General features: G+C 34.8%; 4 protein-coding genes and 1 pseudogene across 5 annotated transcripts; 2 read left to right on the top strand and 3 right to left on the bottom strand.

Moving 5' to 3' along the window:
- Window positions 1–222: 222 nt before the first annotated feature.
- Window positions 223–7,602, top strand: LOC145628575 (inositol diphosphatase DSP3-like). Its single transcript, XM_081680908.1, has 6 exons — window positions 223–407; window positions 4,832–5,044; window positions 5,170–5,263; window positions 6,708–6,756; window positions 6,864–6,907; window positions 7,034–7,602. The coding sequence occupies exons 1-6, from the start codon at window positions 361–363 to the stop codon at window positions 7,289–7,291; spliced, it is 705 nt and encodes a 234-aa protein (XP_081537034.1). The 5' UTR covers window positions 223–360; the 3' UTR covers window positions 7,292–7,602.
- A 1,986-nt stretch (window positions 7,603–9,588) lies between these two features.
- On the top strand, window positions 9,589–10,253 carry LOC145628574 (protein METHYLENE BLUE SENSITIVITY 1-like). Its single transcript, XM_081680907.1, has one exon. It carries the CDS (start codon window positions 9,695–9,697, stop codon window positions 10,001–10,003), a length of 309 nt encoding a protein of 102 aa, XP_081537033.1. The 5' UTR covers window positions 9,589–9,694; the 3' UTR covers window positions 10,004–10,253.
- A 1,854-nt stretch (window positions 10,254–12,107) lies between these two features.
- On the bottom strand, window positions 12,108–16,810 carry LOC145628571 (putative WRKY transcription factor 34). Of its 2 annotated transcripts, XM_081680905.1 has the most exons (6): window positions 16,639–16,810; window positions 16,235–16,408; window positions 14,664–15,307; window positions 14,422–14,580; window positions 13,545–14,274; window positions 12,108–13,441 (listed from the first exon to the last, which is right to left on the bottom strand). In XM_081680905.1, exons 2-5 carry the CDS (start codon window positions 16,352–16,354, stop codon window positions 13,584–13,586), a joined length of 1,614 nt encoding a protein of 537 aa, XP_081537031.1. In that variant the 5' UTR covers window positions 16,355–16,408; window positions 16,639–16,810; the 3' UTR covers window positions 12,108–13,441; window positions 13,545–13,583. The 2 variants fall into 2 exon arrangements, with proteins under 2 accessions (XP_081537031.1, XP_081537030.1); XM_081680904.1 differs by having other exon boundaries at window positions 12,108–14,274.
- Window positions 16,811–19,873: 3,063 nt separating this feature from the next.
- On the bottom strand, window positions 19,874–22,488 carry LOC145628572 (seipin-1-like). The gene is made up of 2 exons (XM_081680906.1): window positions 21,890–22,488; window positions 19,874–20,736 (listed from the first exon to the last, which is right to left on the bottom strand). The coding sequence occupies exons 1-2, from the start codon at window positions 22,469–22,471 to the stop codon at window positions 20,041–20,043; spliced, it is 1,278 nt and encodes a 425-aa protein (XP_081537032.1). The 5' UTR covers window positions 22,472–22,488; the 3' UTR covers window positions 19,874–20,040.
- A 615-nt stretch (window positions 22,489–23,103) lies between these two features.
- Window positions 23,104–25,447, bottom strand: LOC145626357 (uncharacterized; annotated as a pseudogene).
- Window positions 25,448–25,876: the final 429 nt, after the last annotated feature.

Raw genomic sequence — 25,876 nt, 5'->3', positions numbered from 1 at the left:
TCTAAGGATTAATAGCCGTTAATTGATACTTGTACTGCAACTTTTGGCAAAGGAGAAAAATAAAATAAAAGTATGTGGACCAGAAAAAGGTAAAAAGATTCAAGAATCATAATTCAATGGCTTTTCTAAGTAATGGTGGGACGTTGAAGGAGTGAAATAGAGGTACACATTTCATATTTGTTTGCCTATATAAAGAGTCAAATATTGTGGACTCTTTCTTCCACCTTAAACAACAATATTGTTAGATATTCAAACTTTTCTTTTCACTCATCATCACTCTCATCTTCCAAAATTCTTATTAATATTTCTAGAAGAAATTATCACAATTATAATATATTATACAAGTACTTGCTAAGCTATATGGAGGCTGTTCAAAGTTTCAACTCAATGGAATGCTTTCAATTCAGGTAAATTAGGCAATTAATGTTGTTTTGATGGACATAATAGTTGTAAATTTGAACTGAAAATGTGTCATACATGAGGTATGTATATATTTTAGGAGCTTTGTTTGTCCAAATTAGTTTATATTATTGTCGCATTAATCTTTGATTTAAATTTTATCATAATTATATTCGGTGGTGGAACCAGGAAGTTTTTAGTAGGGGCTAAAGTAAACGAAATTCAAGGGGAAATAAAACCTTCTGCTATAATATATGTAGTAATATCTCACGCACAAAAATAATATGAAGTGTATGAAAATGTCTAAAAAGAGTAGACAAAAAAAAGTGTTAATATTGATGTTACAAATTCGAGCTTTACCAACTACATTTGCTTAGGAGTATGAGAATTTCCATACCTTCCCTTCTACTCTCAAGTGTTTACTTACGGAGTTGGGATGACTTAACCAAGTTATACTTTAACATGTGACCAAGTTGTATTCAAGTGTTAGCGCATTTTTTGACACACCATGCGTGTGGTCGATGACATCCATCAATACACTAGCCGGACAACCTTTGACTAACTAACCCCTAACCGAATAACCCCTAACCAATTAAGTAACCTCTAATCGAGTAACTCAGATCATGATTGATAGAGTAACCCTTAACTGAATAACCTATGATCCATATATATATATAATGGGATAAAGGTCAATCACGCTATGAGGTTTGTTAATCTTTATTTTAAAGTCGATGATGTTTCCTCGGTTAATAACATTTTTGTTCATGTAAAATTATTAATTTACTCAATTTAAAATTTAATTATCACATATATTTGTATATAACCAAACATCGTGTGTATTACATCGTAAGAACATTGACTAATGAGGTTTTACGTTGAAGTCAAAGATCCCTTTAACACGGGGGCTAGTGTATTTTGTTAGCCCATATTCCACGAAATGGAAATAAAATGAAAATTCTATTTATTTTTTATTTTTTTTTAACCAAAAACGTAGTCATTTTCTTGATTTAAGTGAAGAATGTCAATTAAAAATTTAAAACAAAGGCAGATCTAGAATTAAGGTACGACAATACGATGTGAGTAGTACTATATCCATCTTAATTGGTACGTTGGTCAATTGTCTAATATTCCACGGGTCTTCCACTCTTAATCCTAACTTGAATATTAAGGTATGAAGTGTCCAAGAACAAGCCTTGAATATTAGGCCTGTTCACGGATCGGATATCCGATCCGAAATGGGATTTCGGATCGGATATCCGAACCATCGGATATCTAAATTTGATATCCGAATCCGATCCGATAATTTCGGATATCCGATATCCGACATCCGAAATCATTCGGATCGGATATTTCGGATATCCATTATCCGATATTATTGAAACTCAAAATTGATTATGCCTAATTGCCTATTCATACATTCAAAACACTCAAAGGGCACATTCATCTAAGCAGAACTAAAATGCAGCACAAAACAAGACAAAATATCAAAATCAAACTCTTTGATATACTGGTTAATCAATATCTCCAAAAATCATAAAAGTATGGAAATAGCCCAGACATTGCAGCATTATAAACGTGAACATCCCTAAAATTGCTCGAATTAGTCAAATTCCTGCACAAAATCATCAGTTTACCACCTATCCTATCCCTAGAATCTAACATTTCATGTTGAGGAGTATAAACCAGTAACAAAAAATAAGAATTTGATCAAAAATTAATAAATAAGCACGAAATTAAGAAAAGAAGAAAACAAAAAGTTATCAGATTGAAAGAGATCTAGGCGTATTTCTCATGAAGAAGATCTGGGCGTAATTTTCGTGAAGAAGATTTGGCCGAGGTGGCGGTGGGGTGGGGTGGCGGCTTGAGCAACTATGCGTAGAGAGAGAAAGGGAGGAATTTGGGGTTTTTAGGAATTTAGTGAGAGATTGAAAGTGAGTAAGGTGAATAGGTGATTGTTTGATTATTAATTTGTTTTAAGAATATTCTTTTTTTTTTCGGATATTTTTCGGATATCGGATATCCGAAAATTTAAAAACCAATATCCGAAATTGTATCCGATATCCGATTTTTCGGATCGGATATCCGATCCGAAATGAAAACTCGGATCGGATATCCTAAAATTCGGATCGGTTGCGGATCGGATTTTCGGATTTTCGGATTCTCGGATAGTTTTGTACAGGCCTATTGAATATTGCTTGTATGTTTTTTCTTTCTTACTCGTAATTATTACGGATATAGGTATATTGGATTTAGACTTTTTATTTTTGTTGATTTTTGACAAATACATACAAAGGTAAGGCTTTAAAGTAAAAACAACTTACTATACATTTTCATTAAGATGGTATAGCGAGATTACCTAAATGACATTAGGTGGTGAATGACTATGCTTTTTTCATTAAGATGATAATAACAAGATTGTGTAAATGACAATATGTGTAGAATGAAATTTAGCATCTTATTTTATCTTATAAGTGTATACTCATTGCCTCATCCCCAAACCTCATATAAATATCATAATTAATACTTTGTTCATCATATTTTAATATTGGCTATATACATAGCTAATCCTAGTTCTTACTTTTTTTTAGAACGTGACTCGGGATCAAGATGTAACCTTAGGTGTACCGTGTATATGAAGTCTTGGATTTATTAACAACCATTAATTAAGCTCTCTTATTTTTTACTTGAGATTTTTCCATTAACCTTGAGATTTATATTGAAGGAATTGTTGTTTGTTAATATATAGTATGCTTAAGTGAGTAGGTTGTTCATCATGACTTTTTATTTTATTTTATTTATTTTTACTCCGTATTTTATTTTGTTTATATATATGTGGATGTTGCCGTACAATTTGTCAAACGAATTATTATAAATATATAATTGTTATAATGTGCTTAATCATGCAACTTTTCCCCCCTTTGATAAGGATAATAATGCACTTTGGTATACCTAAATCGATCAATTTTTTAAAATATTTTTTTTATGTATACTTTTTTAGACAATGGATTTGATAATTGAAATACAAATACTACTAACATTCAACATTTTAATGTATAGCTTGGAGAATCTATATTCTATAGTTTATACCATCCTTCACAAAGTCAATTAAGCACATGTGAAACACAAAACAACATTAAACGGTTTAGTAAAGATATGCAAGCAAAATATTCCCTTTGTTTACTGCAACTTACTATGCATTTGATTTAATTTAATTATTCACTACTTGTGATAAAATTAGGTATTTTTTTTATAATTGGATTCAAGGTATCAAGGATAAGCACAACGAATAACTAATTGACTAATTGTAAAATTTACTTACATATGTATTACAAAGTACAAATTTACAATCATTTTAAAGATACCATATTGACTAATTTTAACTACTATACAATACACAATGTATATAGTATATACCAAATAGTATTTGGTTAGTGTTGGGCTCTTTAATCCCCCTCCATCCTACACCCAAGAGTATTATTTGCTAAATCGACTTGGTTAGATTGTATAGGTCGCTTGAGGACCTTATTTTTTCCTATCAATTTTTAATTTATAAAAGATGGAGTTCAAAATACTAGTAATAATGTAATCAAAACCTTATTTTAATTGTTCCGCTCAAACTAGGTTAAATTTGTCCATGTTTAATTATGTGCACAATATGATTATATAATATCAAAATGACAAAATCCCATAATTTCTCAACCTCAAAATGACAAAATCCCATAATTTCTCAACCTATATAGGGAGTAATATTTAGCCTTGACAGAATTTTATCCAACCCAACACTCAATAATTATGGTTGTTATCCTATCCAATTCACCAAACACAAAATAAAATCTTTTTACTAGCTGTATTTTTTTTCCAAATTAATCCCCTAAAAAAACCTTCCTTAAGCAGATAAAATTGCCTTTATATTCACTCTCAAACCCTTTAGAAGGGGAAAAAAAAAAAAGAAAAAAAAAAAGCTTTGTATAAATTTGTTGACTAGGTAAAACAACCCAAAAATATGTTGAAAACTGAAAAAAGAAAAAAATAAAATAAAAAGGAAATTACTTATATTTATATTTACAGTAATTTAATTTGTGTATAAGTGTTGGTATTTTAGTAAGCGTCTCCCTCACAAGAATCCCAACGGGCAACAACTTTCTCTCTCTTATTTCTCTCTCTAGAATCCTACTTTCATCCAACTTTCTCTCTCTTCTCCTTCTTCAACCCCAATTCGTATTATTTTTTGGGTTTTTCTTATATAATTTTTTCAGATATTCCCCTCGTTTATAAATAATGTGGGAATTAATTTTCGAGAACAATTCGATTATTTTTCTGGGTTGTTCTTGTAGTTGCTCTTGATAATTTCCCCTTTTTTTTTTCTTCTGCTAATTCTTTCTGGGTGATTTTCTAATCAATAGAATTTAATAATTAAATAAATTTCTTGAAGAATGAGCGTAATATTGTGGGAAAAGCAGCAGAAAAAGGAGAAGAAAAAGAAGGTTGAAGATGGCGGCAAAAATGGAGGAGAGATAATAGAAGATGATGATGTTCTAATTCCTCCTGCCAATTTTTCAATGGTGGAAGATGGGCTTTACAGATCTGGGTTTCCAGAACCTTCCAATTTCGGCTTCCTCGAAACCCTAAGTCTCAAGTCTATCATGTAAGTTTTTTGATTTTTTGGTGATTAATTATTGTAATTTGGGGTTAATTAGTGTGTTATAATTAATGGGATTTTATTTGATTTTGTAATAATTATTTTTGTTGATTTAAATTTCAATGTTACAGATATTTGTGTACTGAGCCATACCCAGAAGAGCATTTGAAGTTTCTTGAATCACATAATATTCGATTGTATCAATTCGGAATTGAGGGAACTAAGGTATAATTTTTCTGTGTTTAATTTTATTGAATTTATATTTTTCGTATGATATGTATTTTTTTCTGAATTTTTTTGGGTGGTAATTGGAAATCTTTATTCCTTTTGGTTGTTTTAATGCTTATTAATTGGTTTTTGTGAAGAATAATTATACAATTAACAATGCTTTAATTCTTGAGAGATAAAAATTTCCCCTTTTATTAGGGTTTGATAGAAATTGTTTATTGAATTGCTGAATTTAATTATACGTCTTTCTTGGATTATTTGGATAGAAAACAGAATTTGGCAAGTTAACCAGAGGTCTGTTACAAGTAACGTTAGAACTTTGTTTATGATAATGATGTTTAGAGACGTGGAGTGCTAGGATTTCGATTTAGTTTGTGTTTATGCCCTGTAGACTTCAAAGATTCGTGCAATTTAGGTTTTGATTGACATTTTGGGAACCATTGATTGATATGTTAAAGAATGGTGATGGAGGGAGCTTGTTAATTCTATAAATCGCTATCAATTTAGATGGATGGTTTTTAACTAAAGGAGATGTGATTATCTAGCTATAAAGTGTGTCAATCTTCGTTGTCGTACTTCGTCTTTTCTCCTTCCTGGGAGAAAAGTAGCTTGTCCTAGTTATCTTTTACGTGTTTATTCGGTTTTACAATAAATTCCGTCCTCCTTACCTTTCTTCCTTGCACAAAGTCCATGGAGGGAAAAATTTGAAAGTTACATATGGAAAGTGGATATGTTTGAGGCTTAATTGTTGATAGGTATGGGATCCTTTATACGGTGAAGACTTTTGTACCGTGAAATCGAGCTTTTCACATGTGGTGGGAATTAAGCGATTGGCTTTTTTATTTTTTTCTTTTAGAGGATCACATGAGTGGGCTTAAAAGTTGCTTTATCTCTTGCTCAACATGACTAGGCTTGAGTCATTTGTGCATTGACGAATCTAATGGGCCCAATAAAATATATATATGGATTGAGTTGGACAGGCAAGAGTGTTTGAACCCTTTTTCGAGCCAAAACTTGAATTAGCTGATTGTATTGAGCACAATATACTCAAGCATGTGTGAGGGTGGGTTCGAATGTTAATCTGAATATATATTGTTTGTACCCTGTGAATTAATGTTTGCTAAGCTCTCTGTGATAATATTGTTACATTAAATTGGGGAAAATCTAAATATTCATTGTTCATAACCTTTGAATTGATGTTTGCTAAGCTCTGTGATAAGATTGTTACATTAAATTGGAATAGTTTATATCAGAATGTTTCATGTATACTGGTTGGCAGTATCCTTTGATAATGGATGAATTTTATGTTAACAACTTGAAACAATTAGCACCCATGTTATAGATTTCTCAGAATTTGTTTCTTATGTATTAGCTATGTTAATGGGCTAACGCGGAAAGTAAGTTTATTGTTATCTTATGCTGTTGCTGTGGCTTCTGGCAGGAGACTATCCCTGAGGATGTCATCTATGAGGCTCTTAGGATTTTGATAGGTAGTTCTACGTGAACTATCACGAAGCGTTAAATAATTCCTAGTTCACTTTGTTTGTGACTTCTAAATTCATAATTCATCTAATTTTGAGTTTCTTTTTGCCTGCAGATGTAAGAAATTATCCAATTCTGATTCATTGCAAACGTGGAAAGGTAATGAGGCTTAACTTCAAGAATACTTCATTGAGCTCCAAAGTTCTAGTTCTTGTATTCTTGATTTTTCATCATGTCAACTTTATCAACTGTGTTGCTCATGATTTTTTGCCTTGGTATTTGCAGCATCGCACTGGTTGCCTCGTTGGCTGTCTTAGGAAATTGCAGAACTGGTGTTTGTCCTCAGTGTTTGAGGAATACCAACGCTTTGCAGGTGCCAAAGCCAGGACAAATGACATGAGGTTCATGGAGAAATATGATGTTTTGCGCATTAGACAGTCCCTTTACAGCCTCATCTACCAATATCATGGCTATGGCTCTAATAAAAGGCGTTTGCTGGACCGAGAAGACAACATGCCAACAGCCCGGATCAACGTTAGCTAAGCCAGAGTGCAGGTTTCTGGCAAAACTTTTGCTTGCCAAAACTTTCAGCTTGCTGCCTTTTTTCTCTTATTCTTTATACTCTAAATGGGAAAGTTTTGTTTTAGTCGTCCTTTGGCCTACATTGTTCTTTAGTTACTTTGGAACAAGCGTGGAAATATTAATTTTTTTTTTTTTCATCTTTTCCGTTAATTATTTTGGAACCAATCCTCATACGATTCTAGGGAAAGAGAGAGAGAATGTCATTTTACATTTTTAAAAAGAAATTTGATGTATATCGATTTATCAAGGAAAGAAAAGAAAATTTTCCCATCTATTGTCTTCAACTGTCTATTCTTTTAGTTTCATGTGTACTTTCATTGTTCCATCGATGCAAAATTGTAAATTACTTCTGTTTTATAAATTTAGATTATATTGCACAAATATGATGTACTGTGTATAAAATTGTAGATCGTAGTGCAAGGGTAGCTCGTTGGTAGTTGCCCTATGGTGCAGGATTTTTCTATCTACCGGATTAAGTTGGCTCGGCCTAGGCCTAAGCCTAACAATTTACCGCGCCTTTACAATTGATCAGAGGAACTAGGTGATTAAGTATCACCTTTCATAATCAAAGTTTTCCATGACTAATAATGCCTACTCAGTAAAATCAGAATTTAATCAGGAGAATTTCTTGTCAGTAGACTATTTTACTTTGGTGTTATGCCGATCCATGGATTTTATGTTGTCATTTTTGGGATAGAATATCAGTATTTGTTCTTTGTTGCATTTGACTTGACTACTTTAGGAACAAGAACAACTTTTGCTTTTGGAATCAAGTGTCCTTTCCTCCAAAGGAGAGATGCACCCAAAACTTTAAAGGATCATATCTGTATTCCTGTGGGTGCTGATTTCTTCCAAATTCCTTCGCTAGAGGGAAGTGTTATTGGAAATAAGGCATATAATTTGAGCGTGGATGTTATAATATAGAAGTACTTAGTGCTATTATGTAATTATTCGGTATAGATCAACATTATTATTTTTAGGCCGTTTTGTTTTGGGAGAAAAGGATTTTAACATTCAATTTTACAAAATTGCGCTTTTAAATTTTTTAATTTGTAAGAAAATCTAAGTTTTGTGTTGAATGATGCATGGTTATTGTGGATACAAAGTAGAAAATGTGAGTATTTCTTGACTCTATGTATCTTTCAAGAGACAAATATAAATGTTGGCTTATTCATTTGCCCTTCAATTTCTGTATACATGTATAAATAGTTTTCCTTTGTTATCTATTGGCTAAAATACTCAAGTATTCAACAAAACAGGAAATGGTGACTATTTTGACGAATTATATACTTCAACTCAGCTTTCATACAAGTAATCAAAGTTTTTATATACTCTTTCTAATAAGAGTAGCATAATAGGAGTACAAACTAGAAATAGATACTAGTAAAAAGGTTAATTGTCACCCCCAAAATAATGATAGTCACCCTTTCTGTGCAAGAATATGCTGGCTCAATGGTGTAAAAACCATGGAAAGCCCAGGAGCTGGGCCCCTTGTAAAATGGGCTTGAATGGGGGTGTATGAACGGACCATTTATATTCTAGAAGAAAGATTGTGTCCAGGACACAGGCCTACAATGACTAAACATATTATTCCATGCTTTATTGCTTTGTATTTTTGTAGACTTTGTTTTAAATACTCGGTAGTTCTCCGATTTCCAGGCGCGAGGCAAGGGTCGAATCTCACCAAGCACATTTTTGGAGAGATTTCCCTTACACCCCCCCTCTTTCAGTTAAAGTTTTGATGGCGATACATTGATACATACTCCCTTCTTTTATTATTTTTTTAGTTGATTTTTAATTTGTTGGGATGGGCAAATCTATTAAGAATATACATTGAAATTTGAAAATGGGAGTCAATAAGAAAATTTAATATTTTTAGCATTCTTAATGGTAAAAGTTCAGGTCACATTTGTGTCCAAACCCGTAATAGCGGACTTCAGGCCGAGTCAAAATTAATACGGAGTAATTTGAATTTAAATTTTATGCTGTCCAGAACTCAAAGTTCTAAAAAAGGGTGTCAAGTCGATCCGAATCGAAAATTTATTTGGAGATTGATCAACCCAAAGTGTTAAAAGCACAAGCTGACCCGATCCTAAAATTTGTTTGGACCCAAAACAAAAGATTGATAGATTCGATCATAGAGATTCTTATGGAAGAACACCAAAGAGATAACATTGAAAAAATTCCCAAAATACCCCTATCCTATTCCTACCCCAAGTTGCAATTCTCAAATAATAAACCCCCAAATTGTGAATCAATCTCCCTTTCCCCCACCTTATAAATTAGGGTTTTCTCCCACCTCCCGCAATTCCCATCCATCAAACCCCACAAACCCTAGGAGAGAGAAAATCAATTTCCATCACCATGACAGGGAAAGCCAAGCCAAGGAAGCACACCGCCAAAGAACTCGCGGCCAAACTCGACGCCGCAACCACCAATCGTGGCGGCGGTAAAGCCGGCGTCGCCGATCGTACCGGCGCCGTTAAAGGTGGTCATGCTAAAATGGAATGCCCTCTTTGCAAAGTGACTGCCCCAGATGTCAAATCGATGCAAATTCATCATGATGCTAAACACCCTAAAATCCCTTTTGATGAGAATAAGATTAACAATCTTCATGCTTCGACTTCATCAACCGGTCCACCTCCTGGGATTCGTGGGAGTTTGAAGAAGTAGTAATTTTTAATTTTGATCTTTATTTTTAGGGTTGAAGAAAAGAAGAATCTGGTATTTTTCTGGGTTTGAGATCTGGGATTTTATGATGTTTTCTTTGTTTTTTCGATCGATTTGTGTTTGTTGTTGATGTTTTGGGATGTGGGGTTTTGTGAGATATATATGTTGGGAATGGTGGGTGGAGTCTTGAAGAAGGGGATTATGATGAATTAATGTTTGATTATTAAAAAAATCAATCTTTTTTCTGTTTTAATCCTGCTTTTTTTGATGGTATTTGGAATTGTTAAGTTTCTTATGCTTGGAAAAATTGTTCATATTTACTCAAAGTTTTGATTAAGTTCAATTATACTTGGATTTTTGCTATGATTAATTGGAAAGGAAGCATAGTTTGATGATTTTTTTTTTTGTAAATAAGCATATAATCATAGCAATTACTGGTAGTTTAATTGATCATACATGATAATATGATGATGATAAACTATGTACTTCGTAATGTAGTGTAATTAGTCAATTATGATAATATATGGAACACTGTAATACAATCTACAAGTGTCATCATGGATGTGGAGTGGAGATTGAAAGAGGAGAATATTAACTTTTGCTTTCAACTTATCTGTTTTTGTTGAGAATAACCTTGTTTTAATTATTATTATTATTACTTCGTATTATTATTATTATTATTATTATTAACTCATTTCGACTATTGCTTGATTGATAAGCATCTTGATTCTGGAAAGTGGCAAAACATACTCTTACGGATTTAGGGGTGTTAGACTCGACTTAAAAGCTTTATACTTGTGCTCAACTCGTGCTCGTTAACATTTTCGGCCAATGAAACCTATTCAACTTGTGCTCGTAAAAGGTTTGAGTCGAGTATCTCACAATCTACTTGTTATAGTTTTGGCCCTTCTAAACGTGCTCGTTAACATCTCGAGTCAAAGTTGAATTCGAGTTGAGCCAACTCTACCCCTACATACGTTAATTTCTTTGTCGTAAGTAAGCTGAAAAACATTTGGCATAAAGAAGAGCTTTAAAATGAAAAATACTGTATTGTTGATCTTAACATTGCTTCACCATTAATCAAGCTGTAAAAAACTAAAAAGGCATATTAAAAAAGGTCAATTCAGATTTTTTTAATACAAAACAAAGATTAGCAGATGTCGAAGAGTATGCAAAAACAGCAAGCTTCATCCAAAAACTAAATTAAAGCCCCACCAATCCACCATTAAAACAGAGGATTGACCTTCATATTTTGGTAATTTTACTTGAACAATACGGATTACAACTATACAAGATTACAACAATTAGTCAATTAGATGTTGCTTCAGGGCTCTGATCGCCACTTTGGTTAATTCAGGTTGAACCCTTCCAAGCGTGGTACGAGTTTATGTATGACTCATATAACATTTGGTATATAATTTTAACGGCTAATATATAGTTATATCGATAGCAAAAATTAAGAATTGACATAGTGGTTAGAGGCCCTTCTTGCAATTTGAATCTTTTACCTCTCGCTTAAAACTAATCACTATGTACTAATATTAAGAAAGCGCATACTATAAGGTTGACACATTTGACTTGAAAATGTCGTTGAAGACTACCAAAAGTATAATTTTGACAATTCCTCAAAGCGCATAGTGTATAAGGTAGACATATTGACTCGATACTACCAAAAATACAAGTATAATTTTGACAATCCTGTGGAGGCGCCTAGTCCACATACTGAGTTGCTCCCTTGCTATATATAAATCCGCTCAAAATACACCAACACCAATTACACCATGATTGAAAAACCCAAGCCAGAGAAGATTGTCACTAAAGAAATCGACGCCACAACCGTCAACAGCAGTGATGAAAAAGCCAGCACCATTGATCATACTGGTGTTGAAAAAGGCTCTCATACAAAGATGGAATGCCCTCTGAGTAATGTCAAAGCCCCAGATATGAAATCGATGCGAATTCATCATGATGATACACACCCAAAAACCCCTTTTGATGAAACTAAAACCAAGAATCATCATGTTTCAACTTCATCATCGGATTGTTTGCTTTTGCTTGTAACATGTATTTGTGAGCTACTCGGAGCATGTATTTGTGAGCTACTTGGAGCATGTTGCCTATGTGGGGAATGTTGTTGACAAGCATTTGTTCAAATTTACATTATGTATTTGCTCGCTGTTTTGCTTGTAACATGTATTTGTGAGCTTTTGCTCACTGTTTTGAATCTCACTTCGACATTATGTTTTAGTCGAGTCAGCTTTGTCAGGTCTACAAAGAGTATGTTGAGGAAAAGATGGCAGAGGAAGAAGCTTAAAAATAAAACATATTGTTTGATCTTACATAGTGTCACCACCTTTACCTGTTAATTCCCAACTGTATAAAAGACTTATTTACAAGACTTAACTGGAGAAGAAGCAATACTCAATCCAATTCAGAGTTCTTACATAACAAGGATTTGCAATATCGATGTAGTTTTTTTTTTTTTTTTGGAAGATATCGCTGTAGTATCTAACAATATAGTAGATACTAGTCATACTACTCCATAGATCACATTATATGGCTTCCAAATGACAGGGATCGAGCCATCGGGCCTTAACCAAGCTTCGACTAACAACTAAATAGAAGCCCCACGTGTATGGTTGACTGATGCACCCGTTTCAGGGCTCTGGTATTATCTCTGAAGAGTGTTCTGTTGCTTGGTAACTATAGATGGAAAGGAAACATAGAAAGGCAACAAGAAGGTGAGAATAGAATGTCTTTTTTAAAAAATTAAAAAAAAAAAAGCTTCAAATGCAGTGGGAGATAGGATGTAGGAATCACATTTATATGTCTCAATCAAAATTGAACGTGAAGACTGTTGCTTTATCAGCTCCTTCATTCCAAAATCCGTCTTACCATCAAAATGGCAGCTCCTAAAACTGAAGACGAGAGATAGAATGTTCAGCTCAAAAATCCGTCTTCTTTTCAAGATGACAGCTCCAAAATTTTCCAATTGAGTTATCTAAAACTGAAGGCGGGAAATAGGGATGTTCAGCTCCAAAATCCGTTTTCCCATCAAGATGGCAGCTCCGAAAATTTCTCGATTTAGTATCTAGAACTGAAGGCAGGATATATGAATATTCAGCTCCAAAATCCGTTTTCCCATCAAGATGGCAGCTTTGGAAATTTTCTAATTGAGTATCTAAACTTGAAGGCAGGAAATAGGAATATTTAGCTCCAAAATCCGTTTTCCCATTAAGATGGCAGCTCTGAAAATTTTCTAATTGAGTATCTAAAACTGAAGGCGGGAAATAGGAATATTCAGCTCCAAAATCCGTTTTCCCATCAAAATGGCAGCTCTGGAAATTTTCCAATTGAGTATCTAAAACAGAAGGCGGAAAATAGGAATGTTCAGCCATCCATACAGATGAGAAGAAAATGATCAATCCAGCATCTTTACTCCTGCGAATAAAAGTGAAAATGGGTGAGACAAGAACTTAGAACACATCAAATAACAAAAAAAAAAAAGGGAATACTTAAAGCCATAAAAAAAAAAATGACAGACCTTATTTGCTGACCAAAATGCAGAAGCCTAGAAAAATAGTTAAGACCCGAAATTTCCCAAGACATGGTTGTATGTCGAAGATGAAGCATTTGTATGGTCAAAGCTATTCATGTCTGTATCGAATGAGTCATCCTTCTGTTCCTGCTTAGGCCTTAAGAATTTGACATCACTCTCATCAAGTTTATGTCCTGCATATAAAGATGGAACTGTTGGATGGGATCTATCAGGATTGCAACAGCTGGTAATCGAGCAGGGAAACCCTAATGGAGGTGGGAAGGAAAGTTCAGGGATGGCAGGTACCATGTTATTGGCATAAGCTGGATGGTTTGTACTCAAACCAAAAGGACCATATGGAGTGGTCTTTGGCAAGGCAGGGAATTTGATCGGGTAATATGCAGGGGTTCCGGCACCTAGATTGCATATATATTTTGATCTGAAGATGTCATTATTGCAACCAATATTCGTATCAAAATGAAGGGGAAGATCTGGGGTGTGAGGTTCAGGCTTAGGGAGATGAGAACTTCTTGGTAATGCTAGGGATGGCTGGGTACTAGTTGCAGCTGCAGTCAAACTTCCACTGCCTGAATTTGCATGAGCACTGTTTCTAGCAGCTGGCACCTCATGGTTGTGCTTACCTTCGTACGTCACTAGGATAAACCTCAGACTCTGAGAGGACCTCTCCACATGTTTCCTGACAGTGCATCCAGGAGTTGTACATTTGTAGTAGCTCCTACTCACCAACACAATATTTTCAGTGCATAACATATTCAGTTCTAGGTACATTGCATGTATTCGCCTCACAAACTCCATAGGAAATAAATCGGTGGCAGCAGGAGATGAGAGCAGAGAGAGGGAGGGAAAAAGGATCTAGAGGTACCTTGGGTTTGGATTTCCCTTGACAACCTTTTGCCCATACTTGCGCCAGCGATAACCATCTTCAAGTATATCTACGTCGGTCTCTATCTCAAAAACAACTCTTGGTTCACGGACAGCCCTAGAACCTAAACTTGTCTCGGCAAAATAGCCATCTTTCTTCCTGACAGTATACAAAGCAAAATCTACTAAAGTATGTGATATTATATGGAGTTAAGAGAAAAGCCAAAATGATCAATATTGTACCTTCTTTTCAAGTCGGATCCATTTTCACCTTCGTGCTCATTCAAAAAGCATCCTTGTGCAGTAGCATCTTCTTCATCATCCTCATGACTAACAAGCGTTGATGAAAATTCTGGTGTTCCTGCTGATCCCGGCACACCCATTTGTTTCCCTAGAGTGGTTAAAAGTGGATCAGAAACTTCAGTCAAAGCAGATGTTGGTGATGTCTCCAAGCCATCACTCCTCCAATCTGACCCGGTAACATCTTTGCATCCAGAGTGTATACTTCTCCAGACTGGGCCATTGTTAACTTTCACACACAAACCACTGCCATCACCTACATCTGATGTCTCATTGAATGGTAATGAGCCCGAAGTTGACTTCCGAGAAGGCTGAGGCTTTGGATGGTTATGTGCATTCTTATAAATGATCTCTGTAATCTGGCCATCATGAGAGCGTTCAACCTTCTTTTTCACTAGACAATTTGGATAGGTACACTTATAGTAGCTCCTAGGATATTCACTCCCCTTGACCTGTTTCTGTCCATATTTTCTCCAATTGTAACCATCTTCTGCTGTTCTTGCAATTCCAGTGTGAGAATATATTCCATTCTGGTTCCCGTCCAAAGCAGAATCATCTCCCATGGAAGACCCATTTTCTTGCAGCATCTGAAAGCAGGATACAATGTTTGAGTCACATGACTGAAAATAGACAAGATTTAAGGTCATTAAAAAAAAAAAAAAAAAACATGTCAGGCCAGGGGTGAGCCAGCAGGCACAGCATCATGAATACATGATTGATTTTTCCAACTGTTTTACACAATCGCTCAGAAAATGGAAAGTCCAGTGAGGATTGTCCAGTCAAGCAGGTGAAACAGGTGTAGCATTAAGGAACAAATCAGTCAAGTTTGTAACTCTCGATAAACATAAAGTTACAACTTACCACTAGTACCAAAAGATCAAACTAGTATCATTTGCCATTACATATAAAGAAGCTCCTCCCAGTGGTAGGGCGATGGGAGCAGAGCTAAGCAGCTTTACCTCTCCGATAAAGGAGAAAAAAATATCCAATTTGATCCTTACTAAGGTACAAAAGGCCGCACTATTATGAATTAATGTAACATATCCCAGTATAATTACATAAATCAATAGAAGAACAATGCTCCATAAGAAAGTAAAATATTATTACCAATCAAGTATAATTCAGTCAGGTTTCTATAAAACCCTTCAAGAAAGCATTTTGGTGAATATACACTGAGAATCACATAATCATACAAAATGTGATGTTTCATAGAATATTTGCATTTGAAATCATGTTTAGCTAGCACCTAACGCTATATTTCCATACTATTACTGCAGCGTAGTGATGAATGAATTAACATTCAGATGTTTCTACTCTGCCACCCTGTACCCCTCGGCCCCTCTCTATCCCTCTCTCGAGATAAAAGAAAGAAGATCAGTGGAAGTAGACAAATGTTTAGCTGATTAGGGAGCTCATACGACAGAGTAACGTTAAGAAATCCACTAGTTAGACATAGCAAAAGAAAGACTAGAAACTATGGTGCTGATTGAGCCCAATAAACATTGCAAGAATACCTGATTATTAACATCATGAAAATCTGACAAAGAAGTAGTTTCAGTATGAGGCTTAAACAAGGCAGAAGAGCTACCATCACTACCCTTGTCTGCATCCTCAGATGATGCTGAAATCAACATTTGACTATCTCCATCAAGAGGGCGTGAAGCTAAACTTCCTGTTGTTGGTGATAACTACAGGATCAAAGAGATAGGAACTGGCGTCATTACTTGAGCATATTAATATTGTTGATTATATACGTAAAACAAAAAAGCGTAAAGTCATAATAAATCTCACTCATTTCTTTTCTTTTTTCTCATTAAGAATTGCTTTTAGCAGTTGTTACTTCTATGCACATCAAGTTCTAATATTGTACACCCTTTGCAATTCTGTCAAACAAATAATTTGCTATCTTAAATTATACCTCTTACATTTTCATCACTTGGTTTTAAGCCACCTCAAAGTACTTAATCAGCATCACATCGAACGATATGGTCAAAACTTACAAGTAACACTTCCCCTATATCTTTCCCTGGCATCAGACAATGTAGTTCTGTCTCATCAATATGCAAGAATATTAAAACTATATGCCAGTAGTATATATCAGACAATGTAGTTCTGTCACACCAGTATATCTCAGCACTTCCATATATGCAAGCACATAATCCTTCTGAATAGAAGTCTTCCTCACTCTACGAACCAAATGTTAACAAACATCACATTCAACATGCTGTTCTGTCGCGCCATTTTATCTAAGCACTTCCATATATGCAAGTACATGAATCATTCTGAATAAAAGTCTTCCTCACACAACAAACCAAATCTTAACAAACATAACATTCAACATTATGTTCTGTCGCACCATTATATCTAAGCACTTCCATATATGCAAGTACATGAATCATTCTCAAACTACAAACCAAATCTTAACAAACATCACATTCAACATGCAGTTCTTTCGCGCCATTATATCTAAGCACTTCCATGTATGCAAGTACATGAATCATTCTGAATAATAGTCTTCCGCACACTACAAACCAATTCTTAACAAACATCACATTCAATCAATCAACCAACAGTACAGCAACGACAACATCATCCATATACTTGAAGGTAAATAGCCAAGAGAAAACACCTGTGAATTTGGCAGCAACATTGGAGACTCAAGCAATGTCCTCGGACTAATATTGGTTGACACTGTAACATAAGGCGAGCAAGATTCACTCGAATGAGGCAACAAGCTAATAGTCCTAACCCGAGGGGAACAAAGCTTGGAAGCATTAAAACCACGCTTATTCGCCCTCCTCTCAGCTATGCTCACACCAGTCTTAATCACACTAGAATTATCATCAACCCCCATCAAGGAATTCGATCCATTGTCGAATCTCAACGAGTTTTCAACTGATGTCTCAGCACCATCATCACACCCAAAACTACCCTCCCCACTATTAAAAAACTCATCAATTGATTTGCATCCACATTTCTCAGGTCCAAAACCCGAGAATATACCCTTAGAACTCATCATTATATCCCTCCATTCCTCTAATTCTTCTTCACTATTTTCCATTAATAACATATTAAGTTTCCAGTATCAATAAGTTCAAATTTCCTGCTCCCAAACCAATCCATTTCAACTCCCTTGCTCAAAGATTGTCATTTCCTGTTCCCAGATTACCAACAAAAAATTTAAAAAAATAATTAATAAATTAATTATGCTTATTATAGATTTACAGTCAATTAATTACTTTTTGGAGATGAATATTCAGAAAATTACAGCCATTTTCCTTCAATATTATTCTCCAGAACCCTGAATTTCATTCGTACTTCGAATTACAAAATATAAACTGAAATTATTCGAAAAACCCTATAAATCTTACTGAATTATACCTCACTGAAGCTCGAAATCTGCAATTTTCCTCCAAAATTCTTCCTCGAATTTCGTGAAAGATTGGAGATTTGAGTTCATCAACAGTGATTTCAAAAATTAAAACTTTCATCCAACAATTACAGAAAATATATCACCAGTAATTTATTTTTTTTGGTACTCTAATTTTTGAAAATGAAGAAAATTAAACGAAGTAATTGACCAATTAATCAAGTTTTTCGCGTATCGAAATTGATTTTCCGAGTTTCATAGACCATATATATATAAGGAAATTTTGAGGGTTTTAGATTTTTGTTTTTTTTTTAAAAAAAAAAATTCAGTTTTAATTTAATCGGAAATTATGCTAAAAAGCTTTTTAATTTTTATTTTTAAAAATTTGATGGCGGATTTTTATCGGAAAATTTGTCACGATTTATCATCTGTGTGAAGCTATGCTAATCAGTAATCACACGTGCAATATCCTACTTTTTTTTTTTTTTAAGTAAAACGTGCAATATTCTACTGATATGTTGTAATTTTATTTCCTTAAATTAATAACGATTGTTAAAATATTAATTTGTTAAATTAAATAAATATAGTACTGTATATTATTTTCACCAAAAAAATAGTTGTATTTAAATCTAAGATAAAAAGATTACCTTACATTGTAGATATTAGTTTCTAATTTTAGCATTAATCATGATATGAGTTGTTACAAATGTTTATCACAAGCTCTAATTTTTAGCGAATAAGATAACGGCTTCGATTATTATAAATAATTAGTTAATTATACATCATGCTTACCGTGTTTTATAATCACTTTTATTTTAGTTGATTATGAAGTACAAGAACATAATTTGTTTTTAAAAAAATACAATTACATAATAATCATAATAAAATTTGAAAGTTAAGGTGGTGGTTTACCATATTAGCGTTGCTTGTATAATCGTTAATTACTATGATTAAGAAAAACATTTATATGAATTATGATGTATGTCTAAGCTACCAAAATATATACTCCGCTGTTTCAGAGCAATTTAGTTATGTTTGTAGAGTCGTTAATTACAATAATCAAGATAAATTTTTATTTGAATTATGACGTATGTATGACTCATCAAAGATACTTCCAAAACATTTTAGCTATACGGCTATACCTGTAGAGTCGATAATTACTATAAATAAATAATCAAGGTGAAATTTAATATGAATTATAATTTTTGTCCAACTTGCCAAACGATACTTCCAAAACATTTGGCAATTGCATTTAAAGGACAAATTTTACAAAAAAAGGTGTAGATTCCCTTTAGCATCGGATAAGCAAATTTGTTACCTTTGGTCCGTTAATTACTAACTAACTCTGTACTCTTGTTGTACGCCTTGTACCCTCCTTTTTATTAGGTTGCCTAATGTAATTTACTTGTGTTCTAGCCTTCTAGGTACCAACTAATCACAACTACATATTTGTCGAATATAATCATTACTATCCCAAAAAAAAAAAAAAAAAAATCTTTCATAGAAACATAATAGCATTACTCATGAGGTAGGTTAATGATCATTGATAGTTTTGACCCGACCTGTCTAAAAAAAGTTCGGAACTAAATATGTTTGGACAACTCAGGAAACATGTTTTTCACCCAAAACAACATTTTTGTTCAAAAAAAGCCCGTTTTAATTGGAAAAGTTCGACCCAAATTAACGAGTTTTTTACATGACTTTTTGTACTAAGACCTAAATCAGCCCAACCCACTATTTGATTAATTCTACTTGAACCATTATCACAATAGAATTTTCAAAAAAAAAAAAAAAAAAAAAAATCATTTGACTTGCTTCAAGCAGAAAAACCATCCACCATTGGCACCATACATATAATCAATTCTAGGGAGTACACCCTACATTGTCCAGCAAATATAATACAAAAACTAGCCACAAGGAAGCTAAATCATTAGCAAAACATGCATCTTTCTAACCTTCTATGCACACCGATTCTGAGTCACCAACATCTTCTTCGATGGTAGGCTCAAAATCGTCTTTGTTTACAGTATAACTCGAGGCAGATGTTGAACCAACATTGTCCGTAAAAGCACTCCTACTCAAAAGAGCGGACTTCCTCTTCCTTCTATATTGCTGCCATTTTCTAAGTGTTTCCGAGAACTCCCTTCCTTCCCTTCCTCTCGATCTTGGTTTCTCTTCTCTTTCGAGAACCCCTGGTTCTCTTCTTTCAATACGATCAATCCCTCTTGATATCGGGAAAGCCAATAGGTCTCTGAAGAACCAAAGGAGCAGCATAAGCATCACGGCGTAGACATACATTGAAGTCCACACATAGAAAGTCCATTTCCAATTGTGAACAAACTCTTTCACTCTAGGCAACTTGGAGTGCATTACGATCTCAGCTTCATACAATTGAGGTAGATATGGAGTCCCAGCTCGAGGTATGAGCGTAATCTTGACAGCTTCCGTTCTCAAATGATTGTCCTCCTTGTAACGGAGCATATGCACCTTGATCGTCTGAGTCTCGTGTGAGATTCCAAGCAATATAGGGACACCCAATATGAAGGTGCGCATTAGTCTAATAGGATAGCTATGAAATTGTAGCATTGATGGTTGGCTTGACTGCGCTATAAGTTTCCCGTTGGTTGCCACAACTTCAGCCATTATCTGTTGAGAAAGAAGTGATTGACCAGAACAAAAACGTCTATTAGACAATGGATTAATAAACCCAATAGCTAGATCAAAAATCGAATTAAACCCACACATAAATCTGTGTGAATCAAATGGCCGAGGCTCAAACTATGATGCTATATCCAATCACTAACTAGCACAATGTATCCATTATTTCGAATCTAGGTATATTCTTCTTGTTTTAACAAATTAACTAAGAGGGGTGCAATTTTCTAACCAAACCAATACAATCAATTAAGTGCTACAAATAACCAACATTTTAATTTTACATTGATATTAGGATTCAAAATCAATAGTGATATAGGCAAGATTCAATTCTACCACGAAGTATTAGACTTTAGGTACTACTCCCTCCGTTCCTAATTGTTTGCTCCTCTTGCCTCTTTAAGCGTCCCCAAAACATTGCTCCATACTACTTTTAGCATATTTTTCCACTTGCACTCTTTCTATCTCTCTACTCATTGATACTTGTGTCAACCTATATGCACAATTTTTTCACCCAAGCCTTAAAAGTGAATTTTTGATTAGGGGCAAACAATTGGGGATGGAGGGAGTATCGTACCACCCTTGAGAATTTACCAACTTAGCTTACATGTTGGGATCCACAGTTTTGCATATACACCATAATACTTTACCAACTAAACTAACTAAGGGTCTGTTCTCATTGAATGAATTCAGCTGAATTGAACTGAAATGCATATTTTATAAGAGAAGGAAATTAAGAGCTGAACTGAACTGAAAATAAACGTATGAAAACAGGCCTAAGTCTATAACTGCAAATGGTACAATATAATACTGAATATTTCAAACTTTAGTCATTGACAGGCCGTATAATTTAGTTCGAATTTACTTACTAAACTACTCCTTCTGTTCATAATTGTTTGCTCCATTTTCCTTTTTAAGGTGTCCCCAAAAGATAGCCCCATATTAATTTTGACATGTTTTTCTACTTGCACTCTCTCTATCTCTCTCCTCATTGATATTTGTGTCAACCCATGTGCACCAATTTTTGTCCAAAGCCTTAATAAAGTAGATTTATGGCTTGGGGCAAACAATTAGGGACGGAGGGAGTAGGTAATACGAAGTGGAATACATTATTTCCAATAAATAAATCACCAACAAAATTTACCTGAAAATTACCAATCTCACGGTTATAATCAGAATCAGGAACCGAAAACACAACCGAAACATGAAACGTATGACCAACCGGAACACCACGACCGCTGCCGCCACCATATTTACTCATTCCATAACCACCGAACAAAAACACCGCTGAAGGATTAACATCAGTGTAATCAAAATACAACTTCTCTCTAACAACCACGGGTTTCTCCACCAAAAAATTAACCATCACAACCCCAATAACCACCGCAACCGCCATTAACAAAGTCAACACCGTCGCTGCATACAGCGCACCAAGCAGCCCATACCCCAGTTTCTGAAACAGGTGCTGAGATTGATGAGTATGAGTATGATTTTGAGTTTGCGCACGAGTCGAACCCATGTCGAGGGGATCGGTATAGTTAGCATGGGGTGGTTTGAAGAAGGTGGGTGAGGAGAGAGAAAATGCAGGGTAATGGAAGGTGGTGAGAAGAGAATAAAGGGTAGTGGCGATTAAGTCAACTTGGGTTTCGACTAGTTTTGGAAACCAATTGGTTACTTCTATTATTCTACCTAATCCTCCTTTTTCTTCTTCTTCTTCCATTGCCATTTTTGTTGCAGGATTTGAGCAGAGGAGAGAGAAAGAGAGGAAAAGATAGAGAGTGATAATTGAGGAAGAAGGAGGTGGAGAAGAGCGGTTGTAAGAGGAGTGAAACAGTGAATCATTGACGTGTGTCTTTTTTTTACACATGGAGGGATGGACGTTAGGAATTAGGTGTTCCTTCCCACATTTCCAACTTTCCAAGTCTACTACTACTATGTAACTCATGGTTAATTTTGCCCACTTTATTTATATGGGTTTTTCAATTGTATTGTTGTGTCGTGTTAAAAATTGTCAACTCTAATCATAGAGCAAGGTGTCAATTTGGATACCCGCATCGGGTTTAGTGAAGTCATAAGCTCATATTATCATTATTTATCATTACCAAGCTTGTTTGATGTAGTTAATCGGGAATTCACCTTGTATTATCAGGGTTATTTTTTTAACTGGTGCTCTTTGTTATTAAGTTCTTCAGATCCTAGTGCTCTTAAAGACTCTCGGTAGCTTAAGATATTCAAACTCTTCAAAATGTCATAATTCATAAGAAATAATCAGCATGGAATCAATGTTCTCTTGTTATAAACCAATTATCATACCAGAATAATAATCTCTGAAACAAGGTGTTGGACACAGGAGGGCAATTAAAAATACAACACTATCTTTACTACTATGTATACTACCACGATAACCAATTATATCAGTGGTAACACTAAAGCTAAAGTTCTGTACATATACAAATTACAATGCTAAAAAGCTGCATACAACTATGCAACACAATCTTTGTCAACGCACATAAGAGACATGGATGACAGATCATTGTAAACTGACTGTTAGCTCTTTTCTAAGAACTCGATTCAAAGTTTAAAAGCAATCAATTCACCCAGCAATTAGTTTGATATCCAAGGTCCAAAATCTCAAATCCTAGTAAACTTGCACTACCTATTCATTTGATAAACTTCTGAAGCAATCCCTTGGACGAGTCACTCAAGTTATCAGAAGACAATAGGTCAATAAATAATGTGAAAGTGTCTGCATCAGCTTCAAACCCCTTGCTTACCATTAGATCACAATAGTACAAAGCCTTTGTGAAGTCATTACTGAGAATATATCCTCTGATAATTGTATTATAGGTAGTATCATTGGGAAAACAACCATCTTTCTCCATTTTCCTCAATAATTGAGTAGCTTCATTCATGAGCCCATTCTTACAGAAACCTTTTACCAATATATTGTATGTTCTAAAACTAGGCTGCAAACCCTTTATCACAAGATTAGAGAAAACTTTTGCTGCATCTTCAAGCTGCCCGGCCTCACACAAGCTGTCTATAAGGATACTGTAAGCGACAATGTCAGGCTTAATACCTTTATCCTCCATATCTTCAAGTAATGCCACTGCCTCATCAAGTTGTGCACTTTTGCACAGCCAATCAAGAAATGAACTATATGTGAAAACATCAGGAGTAACTCCATGAGCTTGCATATCAGTGAACAACTTCCAAGCAAGTGTAAGTCTATTGGCTTTACACAAGCCATCGATAAGAGTGCTATAGGTTACAACATTTGGTGATAGCCCTTTCTGAAACATATTTTCTAATACTGTAAAAGCTTTGTCAATGTTTTTGAGTTTGACATATCCATTGATCATAGTACTAAAACTTACTTGATTAGGCTCACAACCATTTTGGGCCATGGTATGAAGTAGCTTTTTTGCATCTCTCATCTGACCACGCAAACAATAACCATCAAGTAAAGCATTGTAAATAATGATGTCAGGAGCTACACCTTTATCAGTCATGTGTCTTAAAATCGCTTCCGCTTCCACAACATTACCATCTTTACAAAACATGTCAACCAGCGTGTTGTAGGTCACAACATTAGGTGCTATATTGCTCTCTAACATCTCAGTCAAAACACCCTTAACCTCTACCCTGCATCCAGAATTGTAGAGGCCTCGAATCAAAGTATTATAAGTGACAACATCGGGTTGAATGCCCTCGGCTTTCATAGCAGATAACTGGTTCATAGCTTGCTGTAATAACCTGTCCTTACAAAGACTATCAATAATAGTGCAATATATAACAAGACCAGGTTTACAATGAGTAGCAGAACGCATTTTGTTAAGCAAAGTGAGAGCACTGGCATTGTCACCAATTCTACAAAGGCCTTTGAAAATAGCACCATAAGTAGCAATATCGGGTTGGAAGCCAAGCTTAACAATCTTATTCAACAATTGAGCAGCTTGAGGGAGCTTATCATGATATAACCATTGATTAAGGTGTTAAAGGTATAATCATTTGGGGGATACCCAAGTTTAAGGGATTTAGCCATTAGAGAGAAACCAGAATCGACACGACCTAAATGACAGTAACAATTAGCAAGAATACCAAACGAATGCCTATCGGATCTAATACCCAGTAATTCAAGCTGCCTGGAAAGAGAAATAATGGTGGAATGAGGATGAAGGCGTTTCAATTTGGAAATGGCAGTCAATAGTTGGTTGAAAACGATAACACAAGGAAGAGGACGCAAAGAGGTCAATCGATTGAAGAGGGAAAGGGGTAATTTGAGATTAAAATACCCTAATTTGCATTGTTCTCTAACAGAATCGATAAACAGAAGATGGTCATCAATTGCAAGAATCATTTTACTGGAAAAAAAAAAACGGAATTGAAAAGGAAAGAGAGATGAAATTAGGGGAAAAGGTTGGAAATGAGAGGTACCTCCATTAAAACGCAGAGCTTTAATCATCTTCTTCATCTTTTCTTCTTCAATGAATCAGAGTGAGGGTGTTGCTGCAATTTCTGTAATTTCCAGAACAAGAAAGACGGAAATTGAAGGGTGGCAGCTGAAATTAGTTGATAGACCCTGAGTTCCGACTGATGTCAAGTGGACAATCCTCCTACTCAATACTCATTGATCAGCGGTTCAATTCCCACTAGTGACATTGTGAATTCGTGATCCGGTACTCTTCCCACCTCATTCTCAAAGGGGGCGTTTGGTATGTGAGAATTGGGGTTGGGATTTGGGAATGGGACTTTTAATCTCACTTGTAATAAAATCTCACTTAGGATTAAAATGTAGGAAGGGGATTGGGAATATATGTCCTCTATTCCCTCAAAATAATACCAAGGGGGGCCGGTATTATGAGATGGGCATTGGGAGGGGTGGTAAAATGACTATCTTGCCATTAATGAAAAGAAAAAAGGAAAGGTTTTGGCAAAGACATTTTTGTAATATTGTTAATTAGGGCCTGTTCTCATACGTTGAATTCAGCTGAACTGAACTGAAAATAAACTGAACTTATTAATTAGTGATTTTTAACTACGGATTAGTGATCTTTGATTATTTATTATTATACATATGTGTATATACAAATATACATATTAAGAAAAATATACTATATAATTATAATAT

The sequence above is a fragment of the Chenopodium album genome, chromosome 4 (genome assembly GCF_948465745.1).
Source record: "Chenopodium album chromosome 4, dcCheAlbu1.1, whole genome shotgun sequence".
Taxonomy (NCBI): domain Eukaryota; kingdom Viridiplantae; phylum Streptophyta; class Magnoliopsida; order Caryophyllales; family Amaranthaceae; genus Chenopodium; species Chenopodium album.
Note: the sequence above shows the minus strand (reverse complement) of the source record. Positions and strands in the feature narration are given on the sequence as shown.

Coding starts and splice junctions, on each gene's coding strand:
- LOC145628575 (XM_081680908.1), top strand. CDS start 361: ATGGAGGCTGTTCAAAGTTTCAACTCAATGGAATGCTTTCAATTCAG. Junction 408..4,831: donor ATGGAATGCTTTCAATTCAG/GTAAATTAGGCA, acceptor AATTTCTTGAAG/AATGAGCGTAATATTGTGGG. Junction 6,908..7,033: donor TTCATTGCAAACGTGGAAAG/GTAATGAGGCTT, acceptor TGGTATTTGCAG/CATCGCACTGGTTGCCTCGT.
- LOC145628574 (XM_081680907.1), top strand. CDS start 9,695: ATGACAGGGAAAGCCAAGCCAAGGAAGCACACCGCCAAAGAACTCGCG.
- LOC145628571 (XM_081680904.1), bottom strand. CDS start 16,354: ATGTTGATTTCAGCATCATCTGAGGATGCAGACAAGGGTAGTGATGGT. Junction 14,581..14,663: donor GGATCCGACTTGAAAAGAAG/GTACAATATTGA, acceptor GTATACTGTCAG/GAAGAAAGATGGCTATTTTG. Junction 14,275..14,421: donor AAGGGAAATCCAAACCCAAG/GTACCTCTAGAT, acceptor GTTGGTGAGTAG/GAGCTACTACAAATGTACAA.
- LOC145628572 (XM_081680906.1), bottom strand. CDS start 22,471: ATGGCAATGGAAGAAGAAGAAGAAAAAGGAGGATTAGGTAGAATAATA. Junction 20,737..21,889: donor GTGAGATTGGTAATTTTCAG/GTAAATTTTGTT, acceptor CTTTCTCAACAG/ATAATGGCTGAAGTTGTGGC.